We start from the raw sequence: 18,866 nt of genomic DNA on the forward strand, positions 1-18,866 counted from the left end.
GAACACCTAAGACCTATGTCCTTGGAGATTATACCACCACCCAGTGCCAAGCTCGGGACAGCCTTAAAGCAGGAGTCTTTGGAGGACTTGTAGATTCAGCCTGTACCATAGTTTTGGCCTCTTGTCTGGTCCACCCATGAGTCACTTTTTTGCTGTTGGTTTGCCTTATGTGAGTTTTCACTCTGGAACTTTGCTTTTGTTTGAAGAACAATGTTGAATTTCTCTGTTAGTGTTGAATTTCTATGTTAATGTGTGTCCGTTGTATTGAATTTCTGTGTGTTGTCTGTTGTGTTGAATTTCTCTATTATTATGTCTGTTGTATTGACTTTCTCCATTAGTGACTATCATGTAGAGTTTCTCTGTTAATATGTATCCGTTGTATTGAATTCTCTATTTATTTCTGTTGGGTTGACCTGTCTAGCAGTGTGTGTCTATTGTGTTGAGTTTCTCTATTAATATGTCCCTGTTGTGACAAAGTCTTTAAAGTGTCATCTTGTAGGCAGTATCTCCTTCACCTTCAGTCTGGAGAACTCTTGCTGGGTCAGGAAGGTAGAAACTTGGCATAAAAGTTTATTTCCTCTAGGGCACTTTGTAATATCGCATGTCAACTGTTGGTCCTTGAAAGCAATCTGGTTTTCAAAATTATTATCAGTATGCTTTTCTCATGAAGAATGTTGTCTTTGACTTTTACAGTTTCCCACTGTTAAGTCCAGGTGCATTCTCTCTGTTCCTCTTGCTTGTGCTCCATAGAGTGCTTTTTAAAGCTACAGTGTCTCTGTTACAGCCTGTGGTTCTCCTCTAGATCTTTAGTATTCTTCAGCACAATAAACACATACAAGTCTTTACTTGTTCTGGCTTATTGGCTCTCTTGTCACTACATTTATGGAAATGGTTCTTTAATGCTGAATTCTTTTCTCAGGTGACCCATTATCTTTGAACTCATACTGGACATTTTGTTTGCAAACTGTGAAAGTATTTTGAAGGCTAAATTGAAATCTTTCCTCGGAGAAGATCCGTTTTCTTCTTCCTAGGCTTCTGGGAGAATAACAGTCTAAGATGATCTTAATGTTTCAGGTCTGTGACTTTGGGAGCCATGAATAGTGAACTGCAGGATATGCAGAGCTTGCTTGTCATCCAGTTCATTCTCACTCCTAGACCAGGGAGCCTGAAGCTCCCAAATAGGAGACTATTCAGGACTTAGCATGCACACCCTTCCTAGTGGGCTCTGTAGTCTGTCTTTCTACTGTTGTTTAGACAGCCAGAACTCCACAGCCTTATTCCCCCTCTTTGATTATGCCAGTGTCCCCAGTTGGGGGGACTTTAATCCCTTGGGGATCTTGACTTGGTAACTTCTTTATCTTTCTAGTGCTTCTTTACCTCCAAGCTAATAATACTGGTGTTTTGTTTGGCTAACCAGTTCTCAGAGAAGGTCTTCATTATTTATTTTTCCTTTAGCAGAAATCCCACATAAAAATTGTTTATAAATTATTCTATCAACCAACCTTTCATCCACTACAGGTACATTTCTCATTTTTTTTTTTTTTTTTTTTTACTTTCTGTATATTTACATATATCTACATGCCTGGAGACTGTAGTTTTAATGTATCTAAATCACTTTTCTTTTGCTTGCTTTTTAAAAAATTTAATATATTTCTAGCATAAGATAAGCCAAGAATTCACCTGTGCTTTGCTAGTTGTCTCTCTGGTTTTAGTTTTTATATTGGCTTTATTTTTTACACGATGTTTGCTTATAACCTATATTTACTTTATCATCTCATATATATATGAGATCAGAATGTTATATTGAAAATGGTGCCATCATTTTTCTAAGGCTTTGAACTCTGGCTTTATAACATATTAAAACTTTATAAGTTTCCATCTCACCACTGATTTGGTCTTGGGGGAAAGTGCTGTGTCATGGCCATGGTTGGTCCTTAAAGTCCTTTGCAGAATGACATTGTCTAATTTAGGTTTATTTTCCTGAGTAAACATTATGGCTTGTCAAATTAGAAACTGAAGGGTTTTTTTTTTTTTTCTTGACGTTTTATAAACTATAGAAATTTTAAAAGCTTTGTGTTGGCACCTTCACAATATTGATTTTTTTTCCGAGGCATGGTGACAACCAGTGTTTCTGAACTTGCATTCCCCCCACCCCTCACCTCCTACCCCACCTTCCATGCTGCAGGTGCATCACACACAAGACTGTTGTATTTTCTGCATGTTTTTAATACTTGGCATAGAATTTACTTCTGAGAGTTTCCAGGTTTCTGTTATAAATGAAGCATTTTCCATTCTGTTTTCTATCAGCTTTGGTGTAAGTAAAATGATTGATGTTTGCTAAGTTGGTAAGGAGGTACCAGTCAAGACTTTTGGCCAATTCTTTGCGGCCAGGTGGGAAGACTGTCCCCACAAAATACTGTTCGTCCTCATCATCATTCTGGCTTATTGAATAAGTGGGATGCTCTCAAGAAATGCTTAAGGACAGCAATGGTTCTGGAAGAGTTCCTCTTGTCCCCGTCATGCAGTGAGATGTAACTGGGCTTTACTTCTGAGTGGCATTGCATGACATTGTGGTGGTCTGTGGCATTATGGCTGTGCATGGCATTGTGGTGTGGGGCATTGTGGTGGTATGTGGCATGGTGGCAATACATGGCATTGAGGCGGTGTCTGGCATTGTGGCTGTATATGGCATTGTGGTGTGTGGCATTGTGGTGGTGTGTGGCATTATACCAGTACATGGCAGTGTGGTTGTGTGTGGCACTGGTGTGAAGCAAATGCTCATCACTGTTTCCTAGTGTGCAAGTTTTGTTTTGATTTTTCTCGTTTCCCTGGTGACATGGTTTTCCTCTCTGGCTAGTTAGAATTGCATTGCTTAATTTTCATACAGCTGGAGATTTTCCAGATATCTCCTGCTATTTATTTCTAGTTGAACTTTGTTGTGGTTAGAAGACATGCTGTGCTCAGTTAACTTTCAGCAGTATAGTTTGGCCGTAGCAGAGACAGTCTGCTTTTATTGCTCTAGACAGTTAATTTTTATTTTCATTTGCTAAGATTATTATTATTAACATGTGTGATGCAGTGCATTGAACCTAGTGCCCTGATTCTTGTGAGGCATTTACTCTACCATTGAGCTACACCCATGAGCAAACTAAGCAGAATAAAGTACTCATTGTCCTGTCATTATGTCGATAGAGTGGGCTCTATCAAGGTGTCAGAGGGCTGTTTCTTTTTAGAGGTGTAAGGATAATCTGTTTTCTTGCTCATTGTCCCTATTGGCAGGATTCAATATTGTGGCTATACTCCTTAGTTCTTCCTAGACTGATCTGTTGCCTCTCAACTAAGGGCCACTCCCAGTTTCTTCAGATCACTCCATTCATTTCATCAATGTTTCTTTTCTCCATTTTCCCATTCATTCATTCTTTGGTGTCCCATTATTTCTTCTTTATTTTGGAGGAGAGCAAATTGAACCCAGCAGTTTGCCTATGCTAAGCACATGCTGTTTCTGTTAGCGGTGCTTGCTGTACAAAATAACCCAAGACCCAGTTTAGAGGACAGAGTGCTTGTTTTGGTTCACAGTTTCTGGGTGGTCCAGCTCCATTTCTTTGGGCAGGATGTATAGCAGAGAATCCTGGAGACACTGTTTACCTCGTGACAACCTGACACCAAAGTGCAGAACCCTGCTTGCAGTGAAGCCCTGCTCTGCAGTGGTGCATCTCATTATGAGCCCATTAATTGATCAATCCTCTGATGGAGCCTGAGCCCCCATAATGCAGTTTATTCTCCAAAATTCCACCTAGGAGTACAGTTGCCCAGGCCTTCAACACAGGAGTCTGAGGATACTCCAGGTCCATGACTACCATGTGCTCTTGTTCTGAGGAACTCCCTGGCCCCTCCGTAGCTTTGTAGGCATCAGGGCCAAGTCAGATCTCATGGCCCAGTCTCATTCCTGGATGCTGTTTAATCAGAGTCTAATGGGGATTTGAAAGGATCCCATTATAGTTCAGGATGCTTTCCTCATTGCAAAGTCCATAATCTCATCAGGCTTGCACAGCCTCTCCAGCACTGGAGGAAGCCTGCTCTTAGTCCAAGGGATTGGTGCATCCTCATTTTGCTGGCCATTATTTTGCTTTCCACGTGGCCATGTGGAAAACAGAGCTTCATGCTGACATCTTAGGTGGCAGCTTTGCCAGTCTCTTGAGGGTTCCTTTCCCTGTTCACCTCCAGAGCTTGTTTATATGCTAGATGTAGATTAACAGCTTAACAGTTCAGTGCAGTCTGCAGGCAAGGATGTCTGTTTTTCTTTTACTGATTAAGTCTTCCTTTCTAATGTGTTGTAGGTATGTGGACATGTTCATGTGTGTGTATTGCATATGTACATTGAGGGCAGAGGCTAACACTTTGTTTTCTTCCTTTATCATTCTTGTTTGCTGATACAATTTTTTCACTCACTAAACATGGAGCTCATGATTCTGCAAGACTAGCTGGCCAGCCCAGAAATCCTCCCGTCTCCATTTTCCCAGTGCTAGCTTCACAGGCATACATTACCAAACCCAGGTTTTTCTTTATCCTTTTCTTTTCCTTTCTTTTCTTCTGTTTTCTTTTCCCTTCTTTGCCTGCCCTCCCTCCCTCCCTCCCTCCCTCCCTCCCTCCCTCCCTCCCTCCCTCCCTCCCTCTCTTCCTCCCTCCTTCCCTCCCTTCCTTTCTCTTTATATGCTAGATATAGGGGATTCAGATTCAGGGTTTTGTTCTTGAATGCTAAAGACCTTACTGACCGAACCGTAGGATCCCTATTCCATGTTTTAACCTTCTTTGCTGAAAGCTTAATTGTTTCTCAATACCAACTTTTTGGGCAATAGTTTAGTTTTCTTTAAGTAGTGTGAAAATGGGGTAGATAGAGGCTGAGGAGATGGGAGAGATTTAAGAAGCCACCACAACATTAATATTTCTCGATCATATTCCTGGTGGGAAGGAAGAGATTGGCAGTGAACACTATGGTTTCCTGTTTCCTACTGTGCAAATTCCCACCTCTTCTGCTTTGTATTCAGGGCTGAGCAAAACCTGCAGGCAGAGTCCCTTTCCCACCGAGTCCTCCACTCGGCTCTTGTATGTGCCACAGGGCTTGCTTGCTATTTCCTATGTGCGCCCTAAACACTTTTCTGCACACCATGTTCATGAAACCCCCTTCCTGAAAGAGGAAAGTGCTTTCCTCTACCCCCTTCAGGCTAGGAGTGAGTCAGAGATGTGCCCCTCTGAAACCGCTGCTGCCATTTCTTTCTGTCCAGCACAGTCGGTCAGTTTTCCTCAGTTCGGCATAGTTTCCTGAGTACACCTCTTCACGGTGCATTTGATGTTCTAGTTCTCTGTCTGTGTTTCTGTCTTGGCTCCGCCAAGGGTAGCTTTCTATCTACAAGCATACTCAGCTGTCTTACCCTGAGAAATTTCTTTTCTTCTGCCCTGGTAGTAACACCTGGGGTTTTCCCTCCATAGCTGTGTTTCCTGGAAGCAATCTGCTTTCGCTGGCCCCTGTGGTCTCCCTCTACCAGACACTTACCCTGAGGAGGAGATGGGTTTGACCTCTGGAACCCACTTACCACACTTTCAGACATAAGGACATCCATCCCATTCCCATGATCAGCAAGCCTGGTGACCTCTCCTTGATACCATCCTGTGTGTTTAACACTGTTGGCCACTACAGCTGCTGTGTGAAAGCTGTCTAAACTCTGCTCCCTAAGTACTTCTTCTTTATCCTAGGTTTCATTGTATCTTTTGAATTCCTCCTTGTTTCTTCTTATTCCGAGCTCACTCTTAACTGTAGCAATTACCTAGGCCTCTGATGCCAGACCTTTTTCTCTCTACAACTTGTTCTCTTTGGCTGGTCATTTATTTACTTTTATAAAAACAGCTCTCACTATGTATTTCCAGATCTCTGCGTCTAGCCCAGACCACTCTCTAGGGAAAGAAAAGAATGTGCATGTATACTTCATGTATCATAATTTTCAGATTGCTGTGTAATCTTAGTAATTATTTTAAATGGTTCTGTAATGTTATGTTAACTGGCTCTGCCATAATTAGCCTAACCACCATTTTCCTACTGAAAATGACTTGTCCTGAATTTCCAGCCATGGATCCCAGGCCATAAATGCAGATTGAATTTAGGTTCTGAGAAATGCCAAGTGAAATGACTCTGCCCCCCCACCCCCCTAAACTAGCTCAGTGCTCCCATATAAAGACAGGAAACCTCTGGGAACTTTTGGAAAACTGTTTATAGGCTTTGCACTCTGCTTCCGTGAAAAGTCCTGCTGCCACTACCTGAGATGCAGGCAGGTTTTCACTCTGACACAGCCCTGGGAGAACCTCTCCACACATCACTGTCACCTTCTTCCCTTCCACCTACCTATGATAGAAATCTAGCAAAAGCAAGAACGAACAAATGCAGCTTGAAAAAGAGACCTAGAATGTGTCCTTGAGTGACAGCCCCTTCTGTAGTTTTAGCCAGAGAAAGGATATAAGAACGTGAAAGACAGATCAAAAATAGTTTTCAAGATAACAGAAGTAACTTTAAGTTAATGACATCATAAATATTGTAACAAGAGCTCGAACTTAAGAGAATGAAATGAGATGAAATGGGAAATAAAAAACTAAGGGAATAAAACAACAACAGCACTCTAAAGCTAACAAATGAAATCAAAAGCGTTAAGAGTTTAATGGCTTGAAAATGAAATTGTTGGCATAAAGGAAAAGCATTAGGGAATTATAGAGAAAGACAAACAGAAGAAACCAAAGAAAGAAAAGAGTATAGGTGAAAGTGAGGGTGATCACAATAAGTGGGTTGGCATTAAAGAAAAGAACCTTACCCCAAAGAAAAATGTACTAGAAAGTATGTTGGGAGATATACTAGAAGAAAAGTTTCCTTAAGTAAACTAAGCTGCCAGACAGCAAAGGAGAACTTTGAAGGGAAGAAGTGTTTATTAAATGCTAAGGTAGACTCAAGTGAAGACAGGATTAGGGGCACATATCTGTAATCCCAGCATTCAAGAGGTTGAGGCAGGAGGATCATTGAGAGTTCAGGCCTGAGCTCCTGAGACCATATATCATAAACAAAATGGGCCAGCCTGGTGGCTCAGCATGTAAAGGTATTTGTTTCCAAGCCTGATGAATTTTATCTTTGATATACACATAGTAGAAAAGGAGAACCAATTCTATAAGTTTGTCCTTTGAACTCTACATGCTTCGTGGCACATAGATGTTCATAGACAGATGGATATACATACATACATACATATATACATACATACATACATACATACATACATACATACATACATCAGTGCAATAAATAAATACAATAAATTTAAAAAGAGGGTTTGAAGAGATGGCTCAGTGGGTGAAGTGCTTGCTCTGCAGGCATGAGGACCTGTCTTCAGCCCCCAGCCACCACAGAGAAGCTGGGCATGGTAGCACATGCCTCTAATACCAATGCTTGTGGGGCAGAGACATTAGGATCCTAGATATTTGCCAGTGTAGCTCAAATGACAAGATCTGGGTTCAGTGGGAAACCCTGCCTCAGAAATTATGGTGTAGAGGAAGACCCAATCAATGCAAGCTCTGGCCTCCACATTGTACCTATGGGTATACCTACACAGAAAGGCTTACAACACAGGTGCATCCCCATGCATACATGGGCATACAGCACGGGAGCACCCACACCCATAAGCATGAAACACAAGTGCACACACCCATAGGCATACAGCTCAGGTGCACACACACAGTACACCATATACTAAAGTTAAAGATACAAATGAAGAACTAAAAATAAGCAACTTCACAGACCTCCAGATCTCTATGGCTAGCTAGTAGCTAGCTCTGCCCTCTGATCTTCAGGCAAGCTTTATTTGTTAGAGTATAAACAAAATATCACCATATTTCCCCCTTTTGTCTAAAAATAAAAAAGGTTATAACATAAAAACTTATACAATAAGTACAATGATTATATACAATATATTCAGGCAATAAATATGTCATCAGTGTCTAGCCCATTAACAATTGACACATTTGGAGAAAATACTCCATGTCTATCCTATCTTGGTAAGTCCAAAAGGTTGAGCCTAATTTACTTTCTATTTTAACTTGCATTACCAAAACTATCTTTTTATGTGTCTCAACCTTATACACTTTACATTTCTTCAGTGAATTTCTTTTCTGGATCTGGTAACAAGGAAAACTATAACTATAAAATCATCAACTTCATTGAAGGTCCAAGAAGGAAATACTATTACTTGAGTAAGCAGGAAGTGCAAGCAAGTGACTTCCAAGAAAATGTAAGAAATGACAGAAACAGCTGGCTGCCTAGCCAGTAGTAACCCAAGGTTCATCTAAAATGTTGGGGCATCTATCTTTGGCCTACAGGCCTAGCATATTTGACAGACTTTTCTGTGAAGCAGGATGTTCTGAAGGGCTGTCCTACCTTGTCTTGGCAAAATTTGGCAGTCCTTTCTTTTGTGTTCTGCTTGTCCAGTTTGGAGAGCATACTGTCAGCAGTCAGGACAATAGCACTTTCTTGCCCAGTGGCTAACCTTTGCCACTCCATGTGGAGTTTCTTTGATGTCCATCGTCTTCTCTAAAGTAGATTAGTGCTGCCAGGAGTAGACATGTCTCATTGTCATAAAAAAGAAAAGAAAAGATCTTGTTATATTCTAACAAACAAAACTTGCCTGAAGAGGGCAGAGCTTGCCACTAGCTAACCATAGAGGTGTGGAGGTCTGTACAGGCAGACAGGAAGTGAGATGGCTGAGCAGAGAGAAGAATATAGGCAGGAAGAGACAGGAACTTGCTCTCTTTTAGTCTGAGGAGTGTGTAGAGGTAATAACTCTAGTGGCTACCTGTTCTGCTTCTCTGATCTCTCAGCTTTCACCCCCTATTATCTGATTTCCGGCTTTTATTATTAAGATCTATTAGAACTCATGTTACAACTTTTATTTAAAACAATATAATTTGGACTATTTCACCTATAGGTTGATTTATTTGCAATGCCAGGCACCATTTAACTAAAACAACAACAACAGAACAGTCTGACATGGTGATATAAATAAATAATCCCAGCACTCAGGAGGCAGAGACAATAGGATCCCACGTTCAGAGTAGCCTGGACTACATAGCAAGATCTGATTTTAAAAATATGAACACTTGAAAACAGATTATTCCAGAAAGTATGTGAAATATTAAAATTATCATACGTACCAAGAGAGAACTTTGATGAGACTTGATGTAGACAGGGTTTCAGGTCCATGGGCCACCCCTCCTGAGCAACTTCTCATCCTTTCCTGTAAAGTTATTTTTAGAGCCTAATGGCTTTCTCTTTTGTGACTGCTCATCTCCTGGCTTTTGAGAAATGGGCGGGGAAACTACTCCCTCTTACAGTGAGCATCATTTCTCAGTTTGTCACCCTTGTCTGGTAGCTCAAAGAGTTCCACAAGCAAGTCATGACTTGTTTGTTAAATGTATTTTGAGGAGAAGCCAGTGAGGAAAATGTCACTTTGTACAAGAGTGCTGAGAGCCTGAAAGAAAACCAAAGGCTTGCTCTGTAGACAACAGCTGGTACTTCATGTGGCTTCACTGCAGTGCTGGAGTGAGGCCTCTGCCTTCCCATTATGCCCCCGGGGAAGAAAGGTGTCTACAATGGAGTTGGTATCTTCCCTTCACTCAGTGTATCTGTGAGTGCACATACATGCATGTCACGGCAGGACTAGAACATTTTATGTAAACTTTCATCATCATCAAAGGTAAAGTGGGTATTACAGTGCTTTGGTCCAGTATGAATTTCAAATGTGTACATTGAAGCAGTTATGTGAAAGTAATAAATTAAAATATTTGGCTTTTCTAAAATAAGTGATACATGGTGAAATAATTTCTGTTTATATGCCCAAGGATCCAACACATCCAAAACAGACTGAATCATGGTGAAGGATCCTTACCTAAATTCATAATAGTTTAGAGAAATTGTGGATAGTTTATGCCATTTAAACTCTTTTGCTTCCAATGCAGTTTAAAATGTGGTCAGTGTCTTCTTTTATTTACTTGTGGGTTTTATTTGGTCTCAGGTTTTCTGTCTTAATTGCACAAGATGAGCCCTTTTGTGACAAGGTGCTCAAAACGAGTAGGTTTTACTCGTCTGTTTGTCTCTGTATGTCTACTTGACTTCCTTTTCCTCATACTGCAAAGAACATGTAGTGAATAGTTTGTTCAGTTATGTTGGTAATTTTTATTAAACCAAGAGCCATCACTGTCTTCAGGCTTTCTCATGTCTTTGGCAAGAAACCACAAATGAGTGTTTCTGTATTTTTGTAACTTTCATTGATGCAATCTCTGTGGTCATCACACTTCCTGATCCCACCAGATGTCTGTTCACTAATTCACTACTATAACCTTTTCATGCATACAAACATGAGCATCCATTATACAGAAGCTTCCTGGAGCTTGCAATTAATGGTTGTGAGTGTGGTAAGTTAGATACCCCCATAGGAAGGCTGGGTTTTCTTCTTTTCTTGGCCAGCCTTCTCAGAATGTGGTGTCAGTAGTCCCCAGTTATGTCAACAATGGGGAAGGGTTATCTCCTTGTGAAAGGTCTAGCTCTATGACGTGGGTTCCCCCAGAAAAACTCAGCATGACCTTTTTATTAGTGTTTCTGTAGGTGTTGCCTGAGAACCTTCTTAAAATGTCCACAGTGTGGACATGGCTCTCTTAAAGGAGGCTTTCACCCTCTTGATAGTAACTGTAGTTGTTAAACAAGGATGGCGTGTGTACAATTTTAGCAACCGGTTTTCTGTTTTGTCTTAGCAGAAATCCTAGAGGCTGGCGTTAAAGGAACCTCTGAGTCTCTTAAAGGTGTGAAACGAAAAAAGATTGTTGCTGAGAATCACCTGAAGAAAATACCCAAATCCCCCCTGAGGAACCCTCTCCAGACTAAACACAAGCAAAACACAGAAGAGTCATCATTCAGTGTTGTCCAGAATGCTTCAGAGGCTCCTAAGAAACACAACTGTGTCCCTGCTAAAAGCGGGAAGCACTGTACCAAGCAAAATGGAGAAACACCTGGGATGACTGCTGAGGCCTCAAAATCTGAAGACTCAGTCTCTCCAAAGAAGGCCTCATTTCCCCACCACAGGTCAGAGCTCCGGAGATGGAGGTCCGAGGGCTCAGACCCAGCCAGGCTCAGTGACCCTGATGGACAGCGGGACTCCAGCTCCTCACCTAGTAAAACCAGGACTGACAATAGTGAATGTAGCTCTCCTCGCTGTAGCACCACGCCCCTCTCCTACACAAGTACCGCGTTCGATGTCTTATTGAAAGCAATGGAGCCAGAATTGAGCACCTTGTCACAAAAGGGCTCATCTTGTGCAATTAAGACAGAAAACCTGAGACCAAATAAAACTGTCCGGCCCCCTTGTAAATTAAAGAGCAGTTCCCCGGATGCCCCAAATCCTACGTCCCAAGAATTGGTGGCCGAGTCACAGTGTTCTCCGTGTACCTCATTCTCAGTACATGTGGCCTCTGCTCAGAAGAATGAGCAAGTGGCAGCTCAGTCTGTTTCTCACTTGTATAACCCACACGACCACCAAGTTCCCAAACCTGGCCAACAGAATCAGCAGCTTCCGGGGCGTCTGGGCTTAACAGGATCCCTGACAAATCTGCACACCCCTGAAAACACTAAACTTGAACCGATTTACAATATAGCAATGACATCCACCATAGGTCTCCCTCCTCCCTCCAGTAGAACTCAGGTCACTCCTCCACACCAGCAAATGGGTTCCACGTCACCTTCGTCAGTCAGTCCCACCAGTTCCACACAGTCGCCCCCAGGGCCAATTTACAGTTCAACTCATGTTGCCTCTGTTGTCAGTCAAAGTGTGGAGCAAATGTGCAATCTTCTTCTGCGAGATCAGAAGCCAAAAAAGCAAGGCAAATATATCTGTGAGTATTGCAACAGAGCATGTGCAAAGCCCAGCGTGCTTTTAAAGCATATCCGCTCCCACACTGGTGAGCGGCCCTACCCCTGTGTGACTTGTGGGTTTTCATTTAAGACTAAAAGTAACCTGTATAAGCACAAAAAATCCCATGCGCACACTATCAAACTGGGTCTCGTCTTACAGCCAGAGGCTGGTGGCTTGTTCTTGTCCCAAGAATGCCCCAAAGTACTTAGTGTCCATTCAGATGTTGAAGACAGTGGGGAGAGTGAGGAGGAGGGACCTGGAGATGGGAGGCAGAATGACCCAGGGGTCATGGACCTACAACCTGTGCAAATAATGAAGACGATATCAAATCCTGACGCTTTACCCAAGTCCATTTCAGGCACCCCAGATCATGTGGTCAGCGGCTTCTCTTCACAGGACAGACCTTCAGAGTCACAAGCCCTGACAGAGTTACCAAAAGTTGTGGTCCACCCAGTAAGTGTTTCCACACTAAGAACTGACAGTCCGCAGGGGGCCAGTCCCAAGCCTCAACTTCCTAGCACACAGAGGCAGAAGGACCTTCATGTTGCAAACATACTGTCACATCCAGCCGGTGTATCTTCCCTAGAGGCAGATGAGAAGTTCCATCTGAAAGGGGATATGAGTCAGCCAGAAGGGAAGCAAGAGTCTCACAGTGGGACAACACATGCGCAACTCCAAAGGCAGCAGGCCACAGACGACCCCCAGGAGCAGCAGGGCAAACTGCTTCTGAGTCCACGGAGCTTAGGAAGCACAGATTCAGGCTACTTTTCACGTTCCGAAAGTGCTGATCAAGCTGTGAGTCCACCAACTCCATTTGCCAGAACTTTTCCCACCATGGATCCAGACCCAGCTAAGAACAGTGGACCCCCAGGGTCTCGAGTCAGTGCTCCAGCACCTCCTGCATTGGCCCCTGGAGAGAAGCCATCAGCTCTAGCAGGCCAGATGCGCCCACCCTTGGCAACCAAAACTCTGGAGGAAAGGATTTCAAAGCTGATCTCTGACAATGAAGCCCTGGTTGATGATAAACAACTGGATAGTGTGAAGCCCAGGAGAACCTCACTTTCTAGGCGGGGGAGCATCGACTCCCCCAAATCATACATATTTAAAGATTCCTTCCAGTTTGACCTAAAACCAATGGGCCGGAGAACGAGTTCCAGCTCTGATATACCAAAGTCCCCATTCACCCCGACTGAGAAGTCAAAGCAGGTATTCCTCCTGTCTGTTCCATCCTTGGACTGCCTGCCTATCACGAGAAGTAACTCCATGCCAACCACAGGATATTCAGCTGTCCCCACAAATATGATTCCTCCCCCTCCGCCTCTAAGAGGAAGCCAGTCATTTGACGATAAAATCGGCACCTTCAATGATGATGTCTTTGTGTCAGGACCCAACCCGTCCATGCCCCCAAGTGGACATCACCGTCCCCTGGTCAGACAGGCTGCTGTGGAAGATGCGTCAGTGGGTGAGAATCACATGCTGGGCTCTGGGCAGTCTGTGGATGAGAGCTGTCAAGGATGCCCAGCCACCAGTGACCCCGGGCCAGTGCCGAGCAAAGCAGCCCAAGCCCCTCACCTAGAAAAGAAGAAGTCCCATCAAGGACGGGGGACCATGTTTGAGTGTGAAACCTGTCGAAACAGGTACCGCAAACTAGAGAATTTCGAGAACCATAAGAAGTTTTACTGCTCAGAGTTACATGGGCCCAAAACAAAGGTGGGTGTGAGAGAGCCTGAGCATGGCCCTGCACCTGGTGGGACACAACCCCAGGTTCTCCACTACAGAGTTGCTGGTCCCACAGGTGTGTGGGAGCAGACACCCCAGATAAGGAAACGGAGGAAAATGAAGAGCGTAGGTGACGATGAGGACCTGCAGCCACGGGAAAGTGGCACGTCTCCTGAAAGCGCCGAAGCCCCTCAGCTGCAGCCTGCCCTGGGCTCTACTCCCAGTCCATCCAAACACGCCACTGCCACAGCAGGTGACCAGCCACACAGAGGTGTCCAGCTGCAGAGCATTCCTGTTCAGCTTGTGCCCAGGACCCCTGAGCAGGCCCTACACCTAAAGCAGTGCCCTGTGGTTGAACAGCAGCTGAATTGTGCAGCTCAGGACAAGATGGAGGTGAAGAGACAAGGCGGTGGCGGCGGCATCTCTGTCATCCAGCACACCAACTCCCTGAGCAGGCCTAGTTCATTTGACAAAGTGGAGCCAATAGAAGGAGGCACCACCCTTTCTTTACAGGAGCTAGGCAGAACCAGCATGCCTGGGGCTCTGAAGGTAATAGGGATTGCCCCAGAGGAAGGTCACCCACCTCAGATGGCACTGTCACAGGCCCTTCGAGGAGAGCCATGGGAATGTTCTAGGAAGACTCCAGGTGAGCGGTATGTGTTAGGACAGCCCTTGAGACTGGTCCGGCAGCACAACATCCAAGTCCCAGAAATTCTGGTCACTGAAGAGCCAGACCGGGACCTGGAAGCCCAGGGCCATGAGGAAGAAAAGTCAGAGAAGTTCAGTTGGCCTCAGCGCAGTGAAACCTTGTCAAAGCTGCCAACGGAGAAACTGCCACCCAAAAAGAAAAGGCTCCGGCTGGCTGAGATAGAACACTCTTCAACTGAGTCAAGCTTCGATTCCACTGTCTCCCGGAGTCTCAGCAGAGAAAGCAGCTTATCCCACGCATCCAGCTTCTCAGCCTCCTTAGACATAGAAGAGATTTCTAAATCAGAGGCATCCCCCAAAGTCGATTTTCCAAACAAAGCAGAGTTTCTTCTGATTCCACTGGGCTCGAACACATTGAGTGTCCCTGGCAGTCACAGGGAAATGAGGCGTGCTGCATCAGAGCAGATCAGTTGCATGCCCACACTGATGGAGGTCTCTGATTTCCGAAGTAAGTCATTTGACTGTGGGAGCATTCCTCCTTCACAGGTGGCAACGGCAGCACTTGCTGAGTCACAGCCCTCCAGTTCCCCTTCTGGTGTTGGGGGTACTGGGCATGTGCCCCTTTTGGAAAGGAGGCGAGGTCCCCTGATCCGGCAGATATCTTTAAACATAGCTTCCGATAGTCACCTATGTCCGGCTAGTACATCAGCTTTCCAAAATATTGCTCTTCCTAGTGTGAATGCAATGGCATTTCAGGGTCCAAGGCTTCCCGATGCATCTTGCTCTGAGTTTCCTGCACTTAGTGTGCACTCCCAGGCCCTGGCTAAGGATCTTCAGCCGGAAAAGTCAAGTTCTAGCTCTACTGACACTGTTCCTCCTCAACAGCTTCTTGGTGTCCATTTATTAAATAAAACTCACACATCCCTTAGTCACCAAAACACAGCACCGTCTCTGCCAGCGGGTACACATCCTAATATGTGTGCGTCCTCTACGTGCGAGGGCAGCTTTGCTCCTAAGTACCAGCTCCAGTGTCAACCATTCACTTCTGGCCAGGGTTGCTCTTCTAGTCCTTTGCATCCTTTACCTAATCAAGTTCTTCCAGATCAAACCGGAACAGATCCATGTGTGGCTTCAGTAGCACTGTCAGCCAAACCAGTTGACCCTGTGTCTAAGTCATGCCCTCTGCCATCACTGGAGCTCAGGCCACCAAACGATCAGGTGCAGAAGGGACTGCCATCCTTTTTGCTGCCGGTACCCCAACAGACTAATGTTCCTATGTACTGTTTTGCCACTGTCACATCTCTGCCACAAATTCTAGTAACCCATGATCTGTCCAACCTGCCAATTTGCCGGACTAATCAAAGTAGAGTGCCAGTCAGTGAAGAACAAAATTCCATGCCAGAATCACAGAACCGTCTCCAAAATGCATTGCCAACACCAGAGAAAGATCCTGCATCCAAACATGTTCTTCCAGAGATGGGCCAAAATGCTTCAGTTTCAGTTTCAGAATCCTTGACTACAATTCAGAAGATGTCCGTTGGTAGACTCTCCCCGCAGCAAGAATCCTCAGCCTCAAGTAAAAGGATGCTTTCCCCAGCAAACAGTTTAGACATTGCCATGGAAAAGCATCAGAAGCGGGCTAAAGATGAGAATGGAGCTGTTTGCAGCACAAACGTTAGACCTTTGGAGCTGCCGAGTTCAAGAGGCGAGGGCAATAAACCGAAGAAACCAGTGCTGGTGAGGCAGCTTTGTACTACAGAGCCCCTTGAAGGAGTGACACTAGAGCAGGACGCATTTTCTACACCTGAAAGGAGCTGCGAGACTGCTATTTTGACACAGGTTTTACCAACTGATAATTTGTCATCAGGACCCTCTAAGTTTGTAGTCACAGACCATGTCAATGAACTGCAGGAGTTTAAAAATCCCAAGATATCTATATTGTTGACTCCTACAGTGCAAAATTTACCTGTCCCTTCAGAAAGTGCCTGTGTTTTGCCTTTGAAAGCTATAGACAACAACCAGGAAAAGGAGTCACCAGCAGTTAAACAGCAAGAGAATAAAGCAAGCGTGCAAGGGCAGAGTCAACTTTCAGTCCCTGTTCTTTCATTGTTAAGCAGACCAGACACTCAGCCATCATTCCCCAGCCTCAAGACTGCTACTAGCTTTACATGGTGTTATCTGTTAAGACAGAAGTCATTGCCGTTGCCTCAGAGTGACCAGAAAACTTCAGCCTATACTGGATGGACAATGTGCTCCAGTAACCCAAATCCACTTGGTTTGCCTACAAAAGTTGCTCTTTCTCTTCTTAATTCTAAACAGAAGACTGGAAAGTCGCTGTATTGCCAAGCAATAACCACCCATTCAAAATCAGATTTAGTGGTCTATTCAAGCAAGTGGAAAAGCAACTTAAGCAAGGTACTTGAGATATAATTTCTCTTCAAATGTAGCTTGTGCAAATTGGTCTCAATAAGTCTTGATACCTTTAAGTGTCTTACTTACAATAAGTATTTTAATTTTGAATGACAAGTTGTACTATGTGATTATTAGAGGGAAGGTGACATTCTCCCTGGGAGTCACTCTGGGAAGAATCACCAGTGTGACTGGCAGTGATTCAGTCTGTAAATGTTTTGCAAACAATAACTTCCTCGGGCACTGAGTGTTGGTTTGTTTTTGGTTTTCCCTTTAGCTGACTCTGCTCAATCGGAGTTAGCATTTTGATTTTTCTCTTCATTGAGGAGTTATTAGATGAGAGAAGACCATGGCCATAATCTCTCAAGGCTACCAGAGGTAGCTGTATTCTGTTGTGAACTACACAAAGAACCAATAACTTGTCCTCTGCCTCCTGTAGACTGATCTGCTCTCACCATGCCCACTGCAGAATTCTAAGTGAACCTCTGAGAACCACTAATAACCACCAAAAAATGCATAAAACTCATGCCCTATTCGTTGATTTGATCAAGATTTATGGAATAATTTAAGGCCATGACATTATAATTTGGAGTAATGGGTGGAATTCTCACTAGAATTTGTTGGCTTTATAAAAATAAGGAAATCATTTAAGCAATTAAATAAATAAGGGTATTACATTAGGCTCCAGTCAGAATTATTGATGAACTCTGACTTCTGTAGGTTCACAAGCACATAGTACTGATCCATAAGCATTTATGAATCTATCCACATGAAATACCTGCATTACTGGCACTACAGTAGGAGTCTGCATAGTTCTCACATGGCTGTTGTGTGGAGTTGTGGATACAGCAAGGCACAATAAGCTGGTGTTAATTCAGCAGGGTTGATGATGACAATAGTGATAGATACTTTAGACAAATGAGATTTTTTTTTTAATTAGTAGATCTTTAAGTCATGTGGAAAAGAGAAGAAATTGGTTTAGTTAAAGACTGCAGGGACTCTGGCCAGGTGTTGGTGGTGCATGCCTTTAATCGCAGCACTCGGGAGGCAGAGGCAGGCAGATCGCTGAGTTCAAGGCCAGCCTGGTCTCCAGAGCGAGTGTCAGGATAGGCTCCAAAGCTCCACAGAGAAACCCTGTCTCGAAAAACAAAAAAACAAAACAAAACAAAAAAAGACTGCAGGGATTCTGGCATGGGCTGGAGGTTTTGTAAGGAGTCTGAAGTTGACAACACAGGTGAAAATCAAGGGCTGCACATGGTGATGGAGAACCATCTATGCCAGGGAAGGAAGGTACAGCTACAGATTCAGAGATTTCATTGCTGAAACTTCTTAGACTATGAGGTCCCTATATAGAACCTTAGTTGGGCTATACCTCCCTGTGAGCAGATCTAGGTTTATATTCCTAATGTCCCAGTGAACATGATTCTCCCAGGCTGGAACTGTACCTCAGTGGTGAACATGTGTAAGATACTCCTTTCCATCCCCAGAACCCAAGGGGGAGAGTTAAAAAGCCCTGGAAGAAATTCTGGCACTGTGTACTTAGATTTCAAATCTCAGAGGGGGTTGGGGGGGTGGGACAGCAGGACAGTCTGTCCAGAGGTCTGTCAGCTTGCAGGAATGGTATCGATTGCTCAGAGGGAGGAGAGTGGAGAGATGAGGAAGAAAGTCCACTCGGAAATGTTCCTAGGAAGAGAGCCCCAGAAGGAAATGGTAGCAGGCACAACTCAGAAGAATGTGTTTCAAGAGTTAAGAGTAGTGGCGTCATGTAAAGACAATGCAAGAGTCTGTGCGCTATACATTTTATCACTGAAGACTTGAACCCATGAACAGTGCTATACATTTTATCACTGGAGACTTGAACCCATGAACAGCGCTATACATTTTATCACTGGAGACCTGAACCCATGTAACGGGTGGCTCAGGAGGCTTGGGTACCTATTATCTATAACTCGTACGGTAATGCATTCAGGATTCAAAATGGAAAGGAGCAGAAAGGTGTTAGAAAGTGAAAACAAAAGCCGAGTTTCGGCAGTATACAGGTGATGCCCTGGAGTGTGCAAGCAAGCACACTAGAACTGTTGAAGTGACAGTTTGAGCCATTTA

General features: G+C 44.0%; 1 protein-coding gene across 3 annotated transcripts in view; it reads left to right on the plus strand.

The window, feature by feature from the left end:
- Hivep1 (HIVEP zinc finger 1) overlaps positions 1 to 18,866 on the plus strand; it is a 127,088-nt gene that overhangs the window by 84,131 nt on the left and 24,091 nt on the right. For 2 of the 3 annotated variants that reach the window (XM_027410423.2, XM_035442933.1), the window contains one exon: positions 10,837 to 16,769. In XM_027410423.2, coding sequence (XP_027266224.1) covers positions 10,837 to 16,769 — 5,933 coding nt within the window. Of the gene's footprint in view, positions 1 to 10,833; positions 16,770 to 18,866 lie in introns of all 3 variants that reach the window. The other variant, XM_027410419.2, reaches the window with a different exon arrangement.

Source organism: Cricetulus griseus, chromosome 3 (assembly GCF_003668045.3).
Source record: "Cricetulus griseus strain 17A/GY chromosome 3, alternate assembly CriGri-PICRH-1.0, whole genome shotgun sequence".
Classification (NCBI taxonomy): domain Eukaryota; kingdom Metazoa; phylum Chordata; class Mammalia; order Rodentia; family Cricetidae; genus Cricetulus; species Cricetulus griseus.